The sequence below is a fragment of the Erpetoichthys calabaricus genome, chromosome 7 (assembly GCF_900747795.2).
Source record: "Erpetoichthys calabaricus chromosome 7, fErpCal1.3, whole genome shotgun sequence".
In the NCBI taxonomy this organism is placed as follows: domain Eukaryota; kingdom Metazoa; phylum Chordata; class Cladistia; order Polypteriformes; family Polypteridae; genus Erpetoichthys; species Erpetoichthys calabaricus.
This window is the reverse complement of record NC_041400.2, coordinates 122,211,765-122,232,514: the sequence shown is the minus strand read 5'-3', so window position 1 is coordinate 122,232,514 and position 20,750 is coordinate 122,211,765. Positions and strand designations below refer to the sequence as shown.

The window sequence follows — 20,750 nt, the reverse complement described above, 5'->3', positions numbered from 1 at the left end:
CTCCAATGTCCATCGTTACAACAACAGTGTAGAGAGGGAGATCTGACTGCAGTTAGCCAGCCAGCAGTGGCATGTGCTCACAACATGGCGGAAGATGTTGAGCGTGCATGGAAGATCACTTCATTCATCAAAATGAAAAATAAGATTCAAGTAGTACTTCAAGTCATTCCTGAAAACGTACAGAGATGTAAAACCATTCACAATGCTACTCTGTGCCACAGTTCTGGGCCTATGAGGCAGCAGCATTACCCAGAACACCACCCTGCTGCCCACGAAGTGGATTTAAACAGGAAGACAACAGCTAAGTATGCTTTGCAGACACTTTATTACACAAATTACATTATTACTGAAAATAGTGTTCTGACAGAGTAACCTCAGTATTTCACAATAAATATCAGACACTTTAGCAGTACATCAATTAGGAAAAATAGTCAATACATTTTTAGATATAGAATAATTCTCTTATTTCTTTTCAATGAATGGGGTTGGACAGGAACAAAAATACAGCAGACTTTGCATCTTAGGATCTGTCTTTTATGTGGCACGTTTCGACTTCAGTACTGCAGAAGGCGGAATACTTAAAAGGCACAAAATGTACAGATAAAAATCCAAAACCAAAGTACCCAAAATGTTTGGCTGAGAAAATCTGGAAGAAGCAATTCAAAAAAAAAACAAAAAAAAAGAAAGCCCCCAAAGAAATCAGTGTACTCCTTGCACGACCAGCATTTTAATCTGGTCCAGTTTTAATGATTAAACTTAAAATGGCAGTCTTATCTCCCTCATGGAACTTTGCACAAATAAATTATTGGCAGCCAATATAGACAATTACAGTTACTATTAAATACACATCCTGAACACATGAGCAATACGGATTTCAGAAGTCTTCATCAGCATTCAGAAAGTCAGCAGTCCGCACGGCTCAAGAGGACGACGAGACTGGCGCCGGGGGAGCAGAATACTCCTCTGTCTCGGAGTCAGTGGCTTCCTCGTCGTCCTTCTCTTGGTCACTTCCCTCGGTGCTCAGCCTGTCAAATCCTTTCCTGCTGTAGCCTTTGTGACTTGCAAAGAAATTCCCAAGATTGAGACCGCCACTGCTCTTTCCTATAGAGAAAAAAAAAAAAGTAATTAACACTTTAAACCTTTTTTTAAAGGCAACAGTGATAAAATGAAGAGAATTAACAGTTTCATTTATGCACAACTTTCAAAACACTCTTTATTGGGACAGCTTAGGTATCAGCTAGACAAGCAGGCTTGATGAACTGAATAGCCTCCTCTCGTTTGTCAAAGGTTTGTCGTTTGACGTGAGGGTCAGTAGACTTTGCACCCTAGGAACCGAGTTACCCAAACCATTCTCTAACATTTCCGTAATTATTTACCGTTCTGATTCTTATCTTTCTGATTATCAAAGACGTTATTACAATAACAATTGATGAGAAGAATTCATAATTAATAATTTCAGTATTTGAGGGTTCCTCTAGAGTACCTCTTTCTCTTACATGATTTGCCTCAAAAACTAATCGGCACATCATCTATTAACACTTTGAATTTTCGAGTGTGATATTTTTCCATCCAGCCGTTTCAGCTCTAGACCGTCCTCCAGAAACCTTGACACACACCCATCATCAAGATATTGATGTTATCGGTATCAGGGGACCCTAAAATGTCGAGATCCATTGAAAACTGGGGATCTAATTTTTTTTTGACGAATCTAAAGCTTTTGCTCCTCGCCCATTGATGACATGTTATGGTGGGTGAAGAAAAGGAGAGGTTAAATCAGGGCCAGAGACTACACCAGATGCCATTAAGCCCTTGTGTGACCCTTAAATCCAGTACAGTGCAGGCTTAGTTACTGGTCCTACTGTGGTCGACTACTGGGAATTGAAGCACATGCCACCATGTAGCTGATTTTGACCTGACTGAAGAACAAACTAAAGATGCAGCTGATTGTTAAAAGGGTTTTATCAGTTAAGAACATCATAATTGTAATAATGGCAGAATAGCCCAACAGCTCTTTCAGTTTATAAATGGATCAAATGAATAGTCATGGTTTTGTATTTCAGTCCACATCTATCAATTTCCACATCTTCCCTTTTATATATTCAAGGCATTTTTTTTAATTCAATTCATTTTCCCTTTAAAACCTAAGGGTGTAAAATACAAAGTAATATTCACTTCACACACACACACACGCACACACACACACACACACACAAAAATAACAAATCTTGTAATTTTCTTATCTAACAGGACCTTCAAGTAGGTTCAAGTTACTCCTGCACCATAAAGCACAAAAGGGGAACAGGCCTCAAAAAACCCCACACTAAAGGCTAGACCTGCCCTCTCTGCAGGAGTAAGCCTACTTAGCAGGCCTAACCCCAAACTTAACAAGCAGGTTTATGGCCATCTCAGGCCCAAAAATGGGGCCAAGGTTTTTAAAAGAGCAAAATGACGATAATGTCCAGAAAGGTGGAGCTTGAAACGGTAGACCTCTGGTCCAAGGAAAAGCAAAGAAAAAATTATTTACAAAATTTAAAAAAGTAGAAAAAGGTAGCAAAAACTGAATGGAAACAGGAATCAAAACCAAGATTCAATGCTGTAAATGCAGAGGGTGTTGCCGTTTCTCTGTTTAGACACCTTGGTTTGTCCCCCAACTGCATCATTACGTGGCACCGCCTCCTTGGGCTCCACATACAGGAGGCAGGGCCAATAACAAAGAAAACTAATTCATAGACATTTAACATAATACAAAACCACCATAGCATCCATGATTTGATATCTAAAAATGGTATATTTGGGTTTTAAGCTGAATATGTAAAAATGGCAAATTTTTAAGCTTAATGTACATTTCTGTTGCTCTCCTGCTCTGGATATGGATGATGGTTCAAACCAAGCCTTCTGCTCTACTGAAAATAAACGATACATCACTTGGCATTGCATTGTGGGGTGTGGACACCATCTTTAAAGGATTATATTGGTTTGATAACAACAAATAGTAGTGACTTACTGTGAGAAACCACAATGCTTTTACAAAAGCAAGTGGATAAAGGAAAGGAGAAGAAGGAAGGAAGGATACGGGGATAGTCTAAACTGATAACACCACCATAAACAAGTTGAGTTAAATTATCATTGTGGTCTATGCAACCTGTCATCCAATGAATGGACAAAGCACTGACAACCTCTAGTTAGTATGAATTCGACAAAGCAGACCATACTACTGGAAGACCAAGACTCGCTCTGAGTCAGGTGAGAGTTATACATAAAACACAGAGGCATGTCGTAATAAGGACAAAAGCAAAAAAAAAACCTTATTATAGGCCAAGTCAGGGACATGAGAAACCATAAATACAGGAATGATAAATAGGAGCCCAAAAATGACCTCAAGACTGAGCCACCTCCACCTTAACCAGAGTCTCAAAAAGAAGGAAGGTGACCCAGTAGTTGTGGGAATCAAGCCAGATGTTGGCAAATTACAAAAAGAGTCATCTGCACAAAAGAAGTCTGTCTTGGGTGACAGCAATGCTGTGCCAAATGTGTTCTGAAGGTGTGCTAAAGGAATAGCTGGTCAGTGAGACACCCAGACTGCGGTGAGCGTACAGAATGGGTGCTGGATATTCACCATTTTAAAGGACTTCTAAAAATATCCTTAAATTTGGCTTTCTTTTTCCTTTTTGGCACCTGTTGTAATAGTTTAGAAGAGTTACTAAAATGTCACATGCTGAAAAGTTTTGCACCACTCACCAAACCTCTACTTTTGTTGTTTTTCTGTGATGGCATCTTGCACTACTGCCACCTTCAATGTTAGAAGGAATGAGGAAACTCCAACCATCAACCTGGTCCACTGCATCTAACCAATAATGAATGTTTTGGCCTTGAGACCCCAGAGGTTTATTTTTGCTGGCATCCTCCTCCCTGCTTGAGGCTTGGTTTCCTTCTCTTTCTAGGCTGTCTGGACCTTAGTATCGGACTTAAGGTTTTCCCACTGTAACTAGTAGGGACTTAAAGCTATGCTTGTTAATCGTAATTTAATCTATGCTTAGGGACTCTTGAATTTTCTATTATGAATTTGTTTGTGTTGAGTATCTACTGCATATATTTACTTTTTTAACCTTTTTTGTAATCCTTTCTTTTTGCATCTTGTAAAGCCCTCTGAGCTACACTTTCTGCATGAAAATGTACAACATAAGTAAGTGGAGTGTTTGTTACAGGACACACATGGACATGTAAGTATGACTTACATGAGTTTAACCTGCCCAATCGTTAACACTACAATTACCAAAGCTTACGAAAAAACACGTAGATCCGGCCCACCTTAAATCCCATCGCACCTCTCCGTCAGCGTCATTTGTTCTGTAAATGTGCTGATAAAGACAAACAACAAGCAGCCTGCTATTCCATCTCCTCACCGTTGCAGAACGTGCACAAAGTTCTCCCAGCTCATGCCTTGTTCGATTATCTGGGAGTGAAGTGCTGGAGTTTTAGAGTGGAAATAATAGATCGTTATTTGGAACAAATGCATTTCATGTGTGTTCCGTTTCTACAATGATCTGTGTAAACACATTGTTAAAACAGAAATGTTTTTCATATTTTAGTAATAAATGACAAAATGTAGGCATAAACTATTTAATGTGTGAAGCCTGAAGTCCAAAGATCAAATAAACACTTTCACAAAATGTTCAAGGATGAAACAACAGCTTCCATGGTGTAGCGGCAAGATTTGCAAGAGTCCCCGGTTTGATCTTGACTGCTATATTTACCGTTTTGACTCGTGAGCTGCTCTTATTGTTAATATTATATACAGTACACACATACCCTTGGTTTGTGTCTATAACAGACGGTGTACATTTATAGGACTTGTAAAAGTTACCTTTTTCTTTTTCACTTTTATTCTCTCAGTCGCGATCAAGATACATACTACCCACCACCCCCACCCCAGGGATCTGACGCTGTTACTTTTTATCTGAAACTGGGAATAACTGTAGGTGTGAGTGGTGTTTTGAAGCAATGGATCTGGAAATTCTCTGATCTGGAGGGATAAAAGCTGACACACAAACGCTGGTGAATCTGCCTTCTTCGTATCTCACCGTCACTTGATTTTTTTTTTTATTCAGTTTTATTGAGTGTTCCTGCTCACTCTGAATTAGTATGCGCCATGCGCCTTATGGTCCATGATGTCAAAGACGCAGTGACAAAAAAAAAAACAGACATAGGTATATATGATATTTGGAATAACTCATTTTATGACCTGTATAGTACATTTCGGAAAAAGAAATTGTGGCACGGATGCAACATTATTCATAATATTCATATTCATTCACATAACATCTTGCGGTTGTAATCAGTGACTGTTTTTTTTTTCCCCCGATCTTGCCAGTGTCCATGTTGCTGTATGGTGTTGTTTCTTTTGTACTCCAGGACATGCAGAGGAAAGAATTGTACAGAGAGGTCAGTTCAGCGCTATATGCAATCATCAAATTCAAATGTTAGCAGTTCACACACATGCAAGGACCGTCTTTCTTACATTTACGACATGTGTACCTGTTGCAATGTGCACACTTCTCTCTGTGCTGTGGTTCCTATTACATTAAAGGGGTCTGACGCTGACTAGATCCCTAGAAAGCTGCGTAGGACTCCTCAATAACTGCAGGAGATGTATTCAGTTACAGACTGCAAGTATAGCTACACATTGGGCAGTGGACATTCAAAATTTTCATTAACAGACGTGTATCAATGGGGCCTTTTATATTAGGTGTGGTTTTGCATGTGATAAGTACAATTATATTTAATGGTGCTACAGAATCACAATAAAGAAGAGCATAAATTTTACATATTGGATGAAGTGGATTGTTTTGTCTGCGGTGGGTTGGCACCCTGCCTGGGATTGGTTCCTGCCTTGTGCCCTGTGTTGGCTGGGATTGGCTCCAGCAGACCCCCGTGACCCTGTGTTCGGATTCAGCGGGTTGGAAAATGGATGGATGGATTGTTTTGTTGAAAAATATTGTTATTGGATTGAAAACAGAATTTATTTTACTTTAAGATGAATATGAAGGCCTGGAAGATATACTAAAGTCTCATTCTAAACAGCTTCGGTTAGAAATGCCAGAAAGTTCTCACTTGTTTTCTTTTCTCCCTTAAGTTTCTACAAAGTGTCTTCTTTGCCTTTTTTTAAACTCAGCCTTCTACATACCTCTTAATTTTCCTAAGATTCCAGAAGAACTGCTGTCCAACTTATTTTCAGAAGTATCTAAGGAAGAGGAAAAAGAAAAGATGGGCACCTGTTATAAAGCTAATGAAGAAACTATTAGGGTTAAGGTTAGCAAAGTGCAAACAATCCCCAGCATGGTTTATTTCAGCTTATGCTGGATAGTCGCACACTGTCACATTTTCTTGTACAAATGTCCAGAATCATGGAACAAGCTATGGAAGTGATCGGGACATTGAATTTTGCTCTTCCTAGTCCTAAATGTTTTTAGGTGGTTCTGCAAGAGACAGTTGAATCCAACTCCTTTCTATTCATATTGCTCAAGACAAGTCTTTAGTATGGACACAGCACAATGTGTGACGCCTAATTCTGTATGGTAAAAGAGATGACATCACATATAACACTACCAAGATAATGCAAGCCAAAAAGACGAGGATGTGATGCAGTCATTGAAACAAAACAAAATAAAATACAAACAAATAAAAGCATTACACAAAAGCAAAACTAAATGGCATGAATACATTGTGTTCCTGGAAATGAAGTAACAATAAAAAAAGGAGAAATGCGCATAAAGTCCTTCCTGACACTGTGTGATGATGCTGCAAAGCAGAAAAAACATGTAAGGTGAAATCATTGTCAAAACCTCAGGTGGTACTCCTGAGAGACTGGCTATTGGGTTTTACCAATTTCATGTCTCTCACTACACTGAATATGAAAGGATATCTATTACAGCACCATGATGACTGCAACTGAGAGAGGTGTTGATGAGGCCAGTAGAGGGCTCTTACCCTGAGGTCTGAATGTCTCAATGATAGAGACACTGTGCTGTTAATATGGTGCAGTCCTTTGGATGAAATGTAAAACCGAGGTCCTGACTCTCTGTAGTCATAAAAGATCCCATGGTATCTTTTGAAAAGAGTAGGGTGTCCTGGCTAAATTGCCCATCACGGCCTTGTCTCTTGTCTCCTCATCATCCCCCATCTCTAATTGGCATGGTCTCTGTAAAGGTGCAGGTCAGCTCCAGGCTACCGAGTACATCCTGGGAGCCTACTGAACCCACTACCGCCAATTACCTACCCGATGGATGAGCCAGACAAATGAGGACACACATGCAGCAGTAACGGGTAGGTGCATAAGTGCATCGGTGCTTTTAATTAAACATTCAAAACAAACAGTGATACCAAACAACAAGTGATCTTTTCAATAAATAAATAATCCATAAAAATGGTGAACTGTGTGGAGGTAAAAAAAATCCATAAATAATCAGAATTAAAAAGGTTAAAATCACAGAGACAGCTCACTCCGTAAAATCCAGTCATGAGTCCCAGTGACCCCCTTCTTACTTGGCGTATTCTCCCCATATCCTATTTGGACCTTGCAGTGGGAGGAGATGCCCACCATCAGGCATTGGCTCCCAGCATGGCTCTCAATCCCATCCTTACACGCCCCATGTTGCCAGTCCATTGGCGTCTACGGGAGACACCAGGTTTCAGGCTGCTCCTCCTCACAGGCAAGCACTCAGTAGGCGCACCCATTATATAGCCTTTATAGCTCCTGCAGCCCCGAGTCTCTCTCTGCCAACCACGTGCCTCACGCTCCTTCAAAACAAGGTGGGCGCTCTTGCTCTCTCCCTCAGTGTCTTTTTCCTTAGGCTCCTTCTCGTTTTTTAACCTCCATTCTCTCTCTTGCCTTTCCTTCTACTCTCCTCTCCATCAGCACAGCACATATTCCAACTTTTCCTCCCCGACTCTCCCCTCATCAGTCTCACAGTCGGTGGAGACATCAGCAGCAGAAGTCCCTTCGCCATCCAGCTCTTGATGTGACTGCATCCTTTGCTGCATCTGCAATGTCACTTCAAGCTGGTTCTCCCATCTTCCTCACTCAGAACAGCTGGTACCTTCTGGATCCCTAGGGAGATCATCCAAATTCCCTGCTATCCCTCAATTGTTCAGCAAGGGAACCAAACCACCCTTGGAATGATGACCACTTGTTCCTCTGCCGGGTCCGCGGCTCATAAAACAGGGCCGTTTTTCAAAATAAATAATTAATTGGCCAGCTCATTCTCCATGGGTGAGCATGCTCACACTGCCGCAGGGAGCTGGTGGAATAATTGGGGCAAGACACACCAACACGTGAAGGTGCAGCCTTTCTCAACTGCTTTATTGGCTTCCTGCAGTGTGCGATTGAGATGCTGCACCCACAAAGCCTTATAAGAATGAGCTGGCATAAGAAGGAAATGAAAGAAAACGGCAGATCAGAAAAAGAAATGAAAGAATGGAAAAAAGGGGAGAAGTAATGAGAGGGAAGGCAGGAGGTGGAGAGGTCCGGTGCAAGTGAACGGATGAGAGGCGGAGAAGGCAGACAACTGGAAGGAATGATCCTCGAATGAAAGTGTGAATGGTGCTCGGGGGCTGAAGGCCACTCAAGCGGAGTGACCTGGGAGCTGGAGTGGCAGAAATGGTGCTCAGTTGCAGCAGCTCACCCAAAAGAAGTAGCATGGCTATAGGGGAGTGAGAGGCAGAGAGAGGTGTCCTGCGGGTGATGCCATGGAACAGTGGGGCACAAGCCTGGCAGCGGGAGTCGGAGGCTTGATGGGACGCCTTCTCAAAAGGTAAAGACGGCTACAGGGGCCGAGCCTTGGAGCAGCGATGAAGGTGGGCTGAACAGCCAGTTAAGCGCCTCCTTGGTTGCAAGGACCCGCTCTGGGTTAAGCCAAGGAAACATCTGTAGTTAAGGGAATGCACCAGGGCTCATGCTTTTAAGGACAGCTTTCTGCACTATGTTTTTAACCTCATTTTAATGGATTATTCATTTGATCATTTTAACCTCCACATAGACACCTTCTTTTAATTGATTATTTATTTTGGAACTTTGCACTGCACTTTTTGGACTCCTGGTTTGTTTGCGTTTTCACCTTCCTCTTGCTTTGTGTGGTACCCTCAATTAGCTGGCTCATCCTGGTCATGACTATTGGTGGTGTCGGGTTCAAGAGGCTCCCAAAATGGGGGAGGAAGCATGGAGCTGACCTGCACTGCCACACTGGGCCCTGACCACCTGCCTCTCCTCCTTTGTACTGGCTGATGCACATCTTCTCAATCGCCTTTCCTTCCATTCTCTATTCCCCATTTCTGTTTCTCTCTGCTTCTCTCCCTTTAACCTCTGCCACTCCTTCAACTTTTTCCCTTCTCTCTCACTGGTCAGACTGTTTTCGTCTTCCTTTAATTTATTTTCTCCCTTTCTGATTCTGTTTGTCCATGCTGGAGCCCCCTTAAATGCCTCTGGGGGCACACAGAGTGTCTCAATTGCACACCACAGAAAGCTGAAGAAGCAATCAAGACAGACTGCACCCTCACATGCAGGTGTGTCCCATCTCAATTGCCTCACCAACCTCCCACAGCTGTTCGAGCATGCACACCCACAGAAATTGAGCCAGCCATTCAATTATTTATTTTTTTAAAATGGGCCACTAGTTTCTTAACCGTGGACCCGCTATTCCACAGTCTCTCAGCCCTTCACCACCTAATAACTCATGTTTAGTGAGCATAATGACGAAAAAATTGCTGTCATCGCATCAAGTAGGTGCTATAAGTAAGTGGTGGTTGAAATGGCTCCCCACTGTCTATGAAAAGCACTTTGAGTAGCAAGAAAAACACTATATAAATGTAAGGAATTATTATTATTATATAGAGATCATTTCTGATTTCTCTATGCACTGGAATCATGGCCCTTGACTTATATTTTGGGTTTTAATTCAAATTGTCAGTTGCTTGTAATAATATGCTCATGAAATGCTGAAAAAAATATCTGTACCTTACAAGACACCATTTTGAACTAAAATGTCACCATCCCTCTTTAGCTTTGTAAAGTAATCTGTCCTACATATTAGTGATCTCAAAACAATTTATATTATAAATAATGAATCATAATAGTAGTTTAATAATACTATCACTTTGTGAATGTAGGATGATTGGCAACTCAAGTTTGGAATGCCCTAAGTATGTAAGAGATATGAGAATTTATATGGCCAAGCCAAATATTTGTATAGTGAACATCAGTCTTTACACTGGCTTCCAAGTAAACTTGGGCCTGCTTTCAAAATTCTCCTTTTAAATGGCCAAGGCCCCACATTATATATATATATCTGAACCTGTCATTACTTACAAACCAAAGTACACATTGAGAGTCCAAGAAGCCGGCCCACTTAAGATTCCAAGGATTAACCCAATAACAGTGGGATGTCGAAGATTTAGTTATAGGGCCCTGAAGCTGTGGAATGATCTTCCTGCTTATATAAGAGATGTTCCTTCAGTCCCAGCTTTTAGATCCCTGCTGAAGACTTGTTATTTTAGTCTAGTATACCCTGACTAGAGCTGCTGATTAACTATGCACCTCTGTTACAAAAAAAAAAAAAGAAAAAAAAGTAATACTGCAATTATGAGCAAGTACTAGCCCTCATCTCTTCTGTCTTTTTTCTCTGTGTTCTGCTTGTCACTTGGTGCCATTGTTCTATGTCTGTTCCCATGGAAAGCCAACTGACACCAACAGCCTTGAAATCATTACATTTAAAGATTCTGTCATTATGTTAGATGGTCCATTACACATTTTACTGTAATATACCCAGGAGGGGGTGGGCAGACATTTGGCGGATCTCTAGGACTACTGCTCTGTTGGACTTCGTCTATTATTTCTGACCGTGGACTCCCATCAGAGGTTTATTTTCTCCTGGGAAGCAACTGACTGCAGTTTTTGTTTTTCTGTCCACCATTATCAACTTGCCATAGTTGGACAATTAAGTTAATGGATTATTTGGCTCCATTTATGTTAATCAGTTTGGAACAACTTTGTCTTCCTGTGTGCTTAAACAAATCTGCATCTTTATGTGTATTCATTATGTAATTACTAATTTGTAAACTTTGCATTTGTATCTGCCAATGAACTTGTCACAGCTTTCTGTACTTGCACTCAGCAAACAGCACTACATAAAAATAAACTGCAGTGAAAATTAAATAAACATATTCTGGGTCTGCCATAGACCGGTGCCATGTCCAGAGTTCATTTCTGTCAGTTTTAATGGAATTGGCTCTGGACACAAAACGAAAAAGGACTAATGTTGGAATATTGTTTACTAAAATTGTCCCAAGAACCTGTTCAGCTCATATAAGTACTTGAGAATGCATAAGCCAACAGTATTTACACAAGTTCTGAACATGACTGATTTCGATCCCTTGTGACACCTTGTGTATTCATTCATGTCTCCACTTTGGGTTAGCAGTCTTCTCAGTATCAGCAGTGTTGTCATTCCCCCCCCCCCCCACTGCAAAAGTGCTAATGATAGCAGCAGATGGGATATGTCTAGAAGGAGGTAATTATTTTAAGTAGCAAAAGCTGAGGTTATCAAGCTGTTCAGAAATGTGTAACTACTGATCACATATGAAGTGTCTCAGTTATGTGGTCATATGCCATTATAATTTTTAAACAAACCAACTTATATTTTTATGGAATGGTTTGGAGTTCAAAAAGGCCATTTACAATATAAGTCAGAGAGTAGCTGCACCATTGTGGATCTACAAAAAGCAAAATTAAAGCAGGAGAAGGTTAAACTCAAGCTAAAAATAAAGACAGAAAAAATTATTTGACTAAGAGGTTCCTTTAGATGGTAAAACAACAATCATATTAACTTTCTCCTATTTTGTGATTTTTATTTTCTTAATGAATTAATATTCTAATTAATCTGAAGAAACTAAACAACTACAATTACAACAAAAGTGATCGAAAATGATTTGCACTGAGAATGTCCAATGAGGACAGTGCATTAAACACCAGAGGAGAACTAACAGCTAATGCCACGACCCTAGACCCCAACTTCTGCACATCTCTGAGTTAATCCTCAGCCTGACAGTTGCTTGCTTGTGTTCTTTTTTTGGACTTATGATTTATTATTTTTATTATGCAAAAGCCAACATTACCAAAATATGTTTATGCTGCTCTTAGCTTTAAAAAATAAATCCTGTAAGTTGAAGAAGTCATTAGAAAAATACATGGATGTTTTAAACAGAACATAGGGAAAGAAAAAAAAAACTCTCTTGAAAAACATGATGCAAAGATTTTAAATTAGTAAGTCCATACAGGCTACTGTAATAGTAAAATAACTAATAATGTATTATGGTAAGCTGTATTGAATCAATAAAGAGAAGCATTTTGTATTAAGGGATGAGACATTTGTAGAAATGTATGGCAAAGAACTCCAATGATGATTATTTTTAGTAGCTGCCTAATTGTATTTCATATCATTTAAAAGTAGCAGAAAGAAATGCTTTTAAATGAAACCTGCTGTATGACATCAGTTATCCAAGTAAGAAGCTAAACATATAACGTCTTCATGACAGTTTTAATGAATGAGAATGTTGTGCTTTTACAGCTGAACACATCAACCACGAATTGCTCAGTGACATGTACATAATATGAGAAAGAAATGCAGCCATTAATACTATACAAACAAATGGAACCAGTATAAGTTTAAAATATCCATCTATAAAAAAAATGTGATAATATGTCAGGTACCTCCATATATCCTCCCTTTCCTCCATCGCATGAACACTGCAATTCCTATCAGGACCACCAGTGGTATCAGAAGTAATGTGGTAATGATGGCTGGGGAGACTCCTGGGTTTGCTTGCTTTACCACGTTCTGTTTGGTCTTCTCCTGAGAAGTTTCCTGTAGACTGGGCTGGGGCTTTACTTTAGCTTGAAGAAATGTTTCACTTTCTAGAGAAAATCAGAAAATAATTTTTGATTTGAAATGAAAACCGAAGAAAGTCAGATTAAAATGATGCAGTGTTAGAATTTGATCTCGAATGGACGGTGTACTATTAAAGCCGATGGCACCCTCCCTGTCTGTGTCTGTAGCTCATGTGACATTCATCTTCACAAATTCAAACCTATAAGAACATATACTGTCCAACTGACTTCATTATGAAAGATAAGAATGAAAATAAGGAATCAGTAATATGCAGAGTGATTTGTATCACTAGACTTTCCTTTTTTCCACAATGCTTTATATGTTATGCTTAACAAAATGTGAAAAAAATGACATGGCTTAGAGGGCAGAACTAAAATGAATGAGTAATATGGGGATGTTATTTATATAACAATGTAATATTTAAAAATTACATTACAGGACATGGGAATCACATGCATAAAGCAAGCAGAGGGAAGGTCAAGTGTAATTTATGCTTGTATTAATAAGGAAGTATTTTTCAAGGAACTGCACAGTTAACACAATAAATGTATGTTCCCAGTTGAACATCAGAAAAACACTTAAAACACAAGGGAGGAAGCCACCAATGCTGGAGGCTAAGATACAGAAACAGAGACCCTACAGGAGATGAGGGAAAACTAGAATTGGAGCTTCCTTCAACTTGTCACTCTTTGTCTAATTTCACAAATCTTTCACAGACTCTGCTGCAAACGCCTGGCCATTAAATTACAACAGAGGACTAACAGGAGAAATCCACCCATTGAACTGCCTTTTATATCTAAAGGCTGAAGTTTCAACAATTTATATTTTGGCTCCAGTACTAGGGTGTTGTACCATGTTAGCCATTATGAATGTAGAGAAAAGCCAAGCAAAATGACACCTTTTATTGGCTAACTAAAAAGATTACAATATGCAAGCTTTCGAGGCAACTCAGGCCCCTTCTTCAGGCAAGATCTTGCCTGAAGAAGGGGCCTGAGTTGCCTCGAAAGCTTGCATATTGTAATCTTTTTAGTTAGCCAATAAAAGGTGTCATTTTGCTTGGCTTTTCTCTATTTTGGCTCCAAAAACTCAATTTTCAAGCCTAAATCTAAAATTAAAAAAAAACCTGACTTGTATCACATTATTAACTTTAAATGAGATAGCAGCATTACACTTACAATCAAAAGGCTTTTTAAAAATAATGTTTAAAAAAGCACATGATACCCTGGAAATCGTGCTACTTTATACGATACTTCAACACTTGTTGAATTTTTAAATGTCAACAACAGAAAAACTGATTACATTTCAAACTGAATTCTGGGAAAACAAAATCATGTAATGTACAGAAAATTAAGAAAAGATTTGTAACATTATAGCCTTGCATAAATCAAAACGCACACCAGCCATAATGCAGTTGCTATTCAATTTCAAGAAAACATAAGTTTCATACTTTGACTTTTATTCTTCATTTATAAATTCTAGAGAGACGAAAGAGACAAACAACACTTTGCCACTCGTTTTTGCTTACCTTGCACGGTGCCATCCGGCATTAGTGAAACTGAGGGTCAAATGAATGACAGAGGATTAAAGAAAGCTTTAAAAGTGATTTGTAATAAAACAAAGTTATAGCACAATAGTGCATATCGCAATATGAAAACATGAAGAATGATTATTTTAAAAACCTACATTGGATATTCCATATCTAATCTCAGAGGGCAGCTGTAGCTGCAGGTTTTCATCCCGACCCAGTTCTTAATTCAATGTCAATGCCACTGTTAGGTGAAGTCGTCAATTAATCGGGGTGAGTGATCCAGCTCCCTGTCTGCTGCCTCAGGATTTATCGTAAGGGCACTTTCAGTTTTTGAAAAGATGCTTATCACAAATTTATTTATGCTGAACTTCCTTATTTTTCTTCATAATTTATTTTGCTTTTCAAGTTCTTTATTATTTCTTTCAATTTACCTGGAGGAAATTAACTCTAAGTCACAAACAACAACAAATAATATGCTAAAATGGTGTGATTATCTTCTGTATATGTGGTAATCATTAAACACTTGCCTTTAAAAATACTTTTGAACAAACTGAAAGAAAAAAAACATGAAGGATTGGAAGTTTCTGGAAAGAATTTCTGACATAAGCTGAATGATAAGTGTTGCTAGTAGAAAAAAATCATAGCAGAACATTCTCAAAGCCACTAAATCCAAGTAGAACATTTCATTAAATAACATAGTCCATAAACCAAAACAAATCATTTTTAATTAAGAACTTGGTTAGAACAAAAACCTGTAGCCATTAAAACTCAGAGTTGGGCAACACTCTGAGTAAATTACATGTTTCAATGACTTACTCAATAAAAAAAAAACTTTAGATTACCATATTATATATGTCGCGATTGTGAGGAAATAACTTTGACTTGAAAAATACCAAACTTATCATTTAACATGCAAGTAATATGCAAGTTAAAACAGCAGGAGGAACTCGATTTACAGTTTTTTCTCAGACTGTAAGGACACTCAGAGCTGCTTGCATGAACAGCTCTATTCTTATATATTGTATGCCTTCTGATACATTTAATGTATGGTGTTGTATTTATGTTCATGTTGTATTCATTGTCTGTAATAATGCAAGAGTCTGCTTTATCCAATTTGGGGTCACACAGGCTGAGGCCTATCCCAGCAAAGTAAGACACAAGCCAGGAACCAACTCTGGATGGAGCATTTCTTGGCACGTTTGCACACACACACCCAAATAACAGAAGGTCAGATTAGAGAAAGTAATTAACAAATTAAAATCAATCTTAGGATGTAAGAACAAAACTGGAGTACCTAAGAGAAACCTCCACTCAGACATGACAAGGCCCAATCAAACTCAAACCTAATCTGCTGGGGTTATTATAATACATCACCATGCAGCCCTGGACAGCAAGGATTCAAATCAAAATAGACAGGGAGGGAAGAGCACATAAAGTAGACAACTCAGCAACATTCACTTATAATGTATACAGTCAGGTCCATAAGTATTGGGACAGTGACACAATTTTCATAATTTTGGCCCTGTACGCCAACATAATGGATTTGAAATAAAGCAATCATTATGTAATTGAAGTGTAGGCTTTTAGCTTTAATTTAAGAGGTTTACCAAAAATATCGTACGAGCCATTTTTGTATAACAACCATTTTTCTTCATACCCCAACCCCCAGTTACCCCCATTTCAAGGGGCTCTAAAATATTTGGACAGTTAACTGACAATCTGTTCCATAACCAGGTTGGAGCAGTTCACTCATTATTTAATTAATTATTAAGCAGGTAAAATGCCTGGAAATGATTCCAAGTGTGGAATTTGCATTTGGAAGCTGTAACTGTGAACTCTCAATCTGAGGTTCAAAGAGCTGTCCATGCAAGCAAAAACAGTCCATTATTATGCTTAAAAACAAAACAAACTCTTTCTAAGAGATCGCAGAAACACAGAGTAGTCAAATCAACAATTTGGTACATTCTTAAAAAGAAGAAACATACTGGTGAACTCAGCAACACCAGAAGGTCTGGAAAACCACAGAAGACAACTGTACTGGATGATTGCAGAATTCTGTCCTTGGTGAAGGTGGATCTCTTCACATCATTTAGCCAAACCAAGAGCACTCTCTGGGAGGTAGGCCTATAATTTCTAAAGTCTACAATCAACAGTAGAATTCATGAAAGTAAAGACAGGGGGTTTACCACAAGGTGCAAACCACTGGTAATCCTCAAGCATATGAAGGACAGATTTGATAGATAGGTAGGTAGGTAGGTAGGTAGGTAGGTAGGTAGGTACTGTATTAGTCCCAAGGGGAAATTCACAAAGTAGTAAAAAGTGTCCAGGGAACGAGTCCACATAAAAGAAAGTGGTAGGGGTGATCAGTGAAATAGAGAAAAAGGTAGAAAGATAAAGTCGTACACGGAGCTGCTGGAAAGATTAGACTTTGGCAGAAAACATTTTTAAAAGCCTGTCCAGTTTTGGAACAATTTTCTTTGGACAAAGGAAACTAATATCAACATATACCAGAATGTTAGAAAGAGAAGAGTATGGGAAGAGAAGAAATGGCTCATGATCCAATGAATACCACATGACCTGTGAAACATGGTGGAGGCAGTTATATGGCGTGATCATGCATGGTTGCAAATGGAAGTCAGTCATTAGTGTTTATTGAAGAGATGACTGCTGGCAGATGTAGCAGGATGATTTCTTAAGTGTACAGGACTCTGCTATTTGCTCAGATTCGGCTAAATGCTGCAAAACTGATAGGATGACGCTTCACTGTACAGAGGGACAATGAGCAAAAACATACTGTGAAAAAAAACAAAGTCCTTTTCAAGATTAAAAGTGGACTATTCTTCAATTACCAAGTCAATCTACTGACCTCAACCCAATTGGGTATGAATTTCACTTGCTGAAGACAAAACTGATGGCAGAAAGTCCAATAAACAAGGAGCAACTGAAGACAGCTGCAGTGAAGGACTGGCAAAGTATCACTAGAATGGAAACCCAGCGCTTAGAGATGGCCATGAGATCCAGACTTCAGGCAGTCATTGAATGTAAAGGATTTTCAACCAAATATTGAAAATGATAATTGTATTTATGATTATGTTTGTTTGTCCAAATACTTCTGTGGCTCTGAAAATAGGGGAACCATGTATAAAAATGTCTGTCTTTTCTAAACAGCTCACACAATATTGTTTGTTAAACTCCTTGAAATAAAGCTGAAAGTATATACTTCAACCACATCTTAATTGCTTTGTTTCAAATGCATTGTGGTTGTGTACAGAGCTAAAATTATACGTCACTGACCAAATACTTATGGATCTGACTGTATTTGTAACAGCAACTTTCAGAAATGCATACCTTCCATTTCATGAACTTCAATTCCTCCCTTTTTCACAGAACGATGTTCAGCCTCTGAAATAATAAACAACAGTGTTGTTAAAAAATGTACAGAGGGGCACAGCCTTTTGGAGTTTTCATTGTTATGAATGTGTAGCTTTTAGGTAACCTTCTTTGTAGTTTTACTCTAATGTGACCTAATTTTAAGTCTTTAACTCTGGTGCAGGTCTCAGTGTTAACTAGATTAGTAGGGCTGACCTTAGCTCCCCTTTCCCAGTTCCCATGTTCCTCTCCTGCTGGATAATTCCCAGGTGCTTCAAAGACAGTTGTGTTACATATTCACCCCACATTTTCTGGGTTGGGTCTCCAGCCATGGCTAAGTTCACAAGAAGCATTACAACTGACTCTTAATATCTGAGTGGAAAAGAACCTCTACATTAAGGTCCTCCTAGTTTGACACAAACAGTGAGCCCCACTACTCAACAGAGGAACCTCATTTTAGCCTCTTGTACCTGTGGGTCTTATTCATTTGGTCATTACTCAAAGCGGGTGACCATACCTGAATATAGAAACCTTTGCTCTGCTTTGTAGTCTATCCATGGAAACCACCAGCTATGGAGAGATAAGACACATCTTTGTTGGAATCCTACCCACCTAAAATGAACTTTTTATGTGGTGAAGAGTGCTAATAAAACTTTCACTTTATAAAGAAGGGGCCCTCTGTTGCTATTGTTCTGCATAAACGCTGCAGCAGAAACACAGTTAAAGCAAAATAAAAATGAAAGGGGTTAACTCATCTGAAGAATACACAATGCACACTAAATACATAAATCCAAACGTTTTTACACATAAATGACTAGTACATTACTATGTGGCCCTCTGAATATATGTCTACATTTTTACTCCTGATAAAGAAAACAGAAGTTTTGTGCTTTTTATAATTCAGATGGTGTAAATGGTTTTGAAATCCTAAAACTGAGAAATGTTTATTACAACTGAGTATAATATCAGCCACAAGTAACTTATGGGTTTGTAGGTGTTTATTCATGAACAGTAACTGTTTCTAGATTAGTTTCTTTTGTTATTCATTACTTGTGCATTGCTATAGCTATTTGTGCAAAGTTATTACATTAGGGTTATTTTATGGCATATCTTTCTGCACTAAAGTATGCTGATCGACCTGCGTCTGTCTTTCTTTACTGCTGACTGACTGGTTTTGATGTGTGGAATTAGTGCCGCCATCTTGTTTTGTGTTGCCGATTGCTCTATACTCACAGCTGGTCTCAATTTCTTGCTACTTTCTTAAAGATCCTTAAGGTGCTGTCACAAATGCATCAGGCCCCCCTCATGTAAAAACTGCGAGTACACACGACAAGGCAACGGACACTCATACTTAACAAAGGTACTGTTTTTCCTTGTAATCTTCTACCTCAACATCTGTCTACAAAAAATTCATGCAGTTAACACTAGACATTTCTCTCATCCCTTTAGCAGGAGAGGGAGAAATGCTGACAACATCTGTCTGCTTCATCAAGCCACTTCTTCAAACACTCTTTTTCTTTGGCTTATGGAATTTCCAGTCTGCACTCAACAAACCAGACTTCATTCCAGCTTTCGTCACTCAGAGGGGTCTTCAGGTTGTGGCTCTGACAGAGATTTGGATTCACAGAGAAAACACAACAACACTGACAACAATTTCCTCTGCATTAAACTTCACCAATAACTGCCGTTCCACTGGTAGAGGTGAGGGGACAAGTATCCTTGTGTCAAAGAACTGGAGGTTCAGCCCCCTGGGTACTGTATGCAACTACAATACTATTAAATACCATGCAGTAATGGTCTCCCATCCAATCAGTATTAATATTGTTGTTATTTATCACTCTCCAGGTTTGCTCAAGAACTTCCTTGATGAGCTAGATGGACTGTTCTCTTCCCTCCCATAGGACCAGCAGCCCACTTCAAACCACTGGGAACCTGAATATCCACCTGGATAGTCCTCCTGCTGCCGATTTTCTTGCTCCTCTTTCCTCCTTCAACATAACACAGCTCCACACCCCATCAATTAACAAGGCTGGCAGTCTGCTAAACCTTGTTCACTCACGCAACTGTATTCCCACAAAAGCAACCATCACTCCCCTACAAACACCTGACAAACCACTTTTTAATTCAGTTCTCTCTGCTTCATCCCTCTTCTCACACTTTTACACCCCCACTGTATCCTTCTACCATTACATTTGCTCCCTCGCTCCCACAAGTTTCTCTTCCCTATACTCTTCTGCTCTCCTTGCTCCTAACCACTTCTCCTTTCCTGATACCAATGCAGCCACAAACACCCTATGTTCAACTCTGTGCTTCTGTCTTGACAATGTCTGTCCTTTCTTATCCAGGCCTGCACATGAAACATCCTCTTACCCTTGGCTTTCTGAGCACTTCATCATCAACAACAGGACAGCGGAAAGGAGTTGGAGGAAGTCAAAGGCTTGGGTAGACTTGGATAAATATCAATCCCCATTATCATCTTTCTCTTCTGTTCTATCAGAATAGGATTAACAGCACTACTGACTCATGCTCTCTGTTCCCCACTTTTAGCTCCCTACTTAAGCCTTCACCAGCTACTTCTCCAACCTCCTTGACCGCTGATGACTTTGCTATGTTTTTTTTAGGAAAGGGTGACTACAGTCAGCAGTCAGTTCTCATCTTCAATACAATTCTGTATCACCTGACCTCACCCAACATTCTCTCCATTCTCTGTCACTGATGTTTTCAACCTCCTCTCCGATCACCCCACTACTTGTCCATTTGACCCCATTCCCTAAAATACTCTTTAGGCTGTCTTTCCCTCACTCATTTCTGCAATTATTCATATCATAACATCTCTCATAAGTTTGGTGCCTTTCCTACCATGTTCAAACACTCTCTGATTTCTCCACTCCTCAAAAAACCAACACTCTATTCAC

At 39.3% G+C, this 20,750-nt stretch overlaps 1 protein-coding gene across 8 annotated transcripts in view; it reads right to left on the bottom strand.

The window, feature by feature from the left end:
* Positions 1-306: 306 nt before the first annotated feature.
* Positions 307-20,750, bottom strand: part of pam (peptidylglycine alpha-amidating monooxygenase) — a 392,585-nt gene continuing 372,141 nt past the window's right edge. For 3 of the 8 annotated variants that reach the window (XM_028805293.2, XM_028805298.2, XM_028805294.2), the window contains 5 exons: positions 17,815-17,868; positions 14,464-14,493; positions 12,761-12,964; positions 6,185-6,241; positions 307-1,101 (listed from right to left, as the gene is read on the bottom strand). In XM_028805293.2, the coding sequence (XP_028661126.2) occupies positions 920-1,101; positions 6,185-6,241; positions 12,761-12,964; positions 14,464-14,493; positions 17,815-17,868 (527 nt within the window). In that variant the 3' untranslated portion in view covers positions 307-919. The remainder of the gene's footprint in view (positions 1,102-6,184; positions 6,242-12,760; positions 12,965-14,463; positions 14,494-17,814; positions 17,869-20,750) is intronic. The other 5 variants (XM_028805295.2, XM_028805299.2, XM_028805297.2 and 2 more) reach the window with 3 other exon arrangements.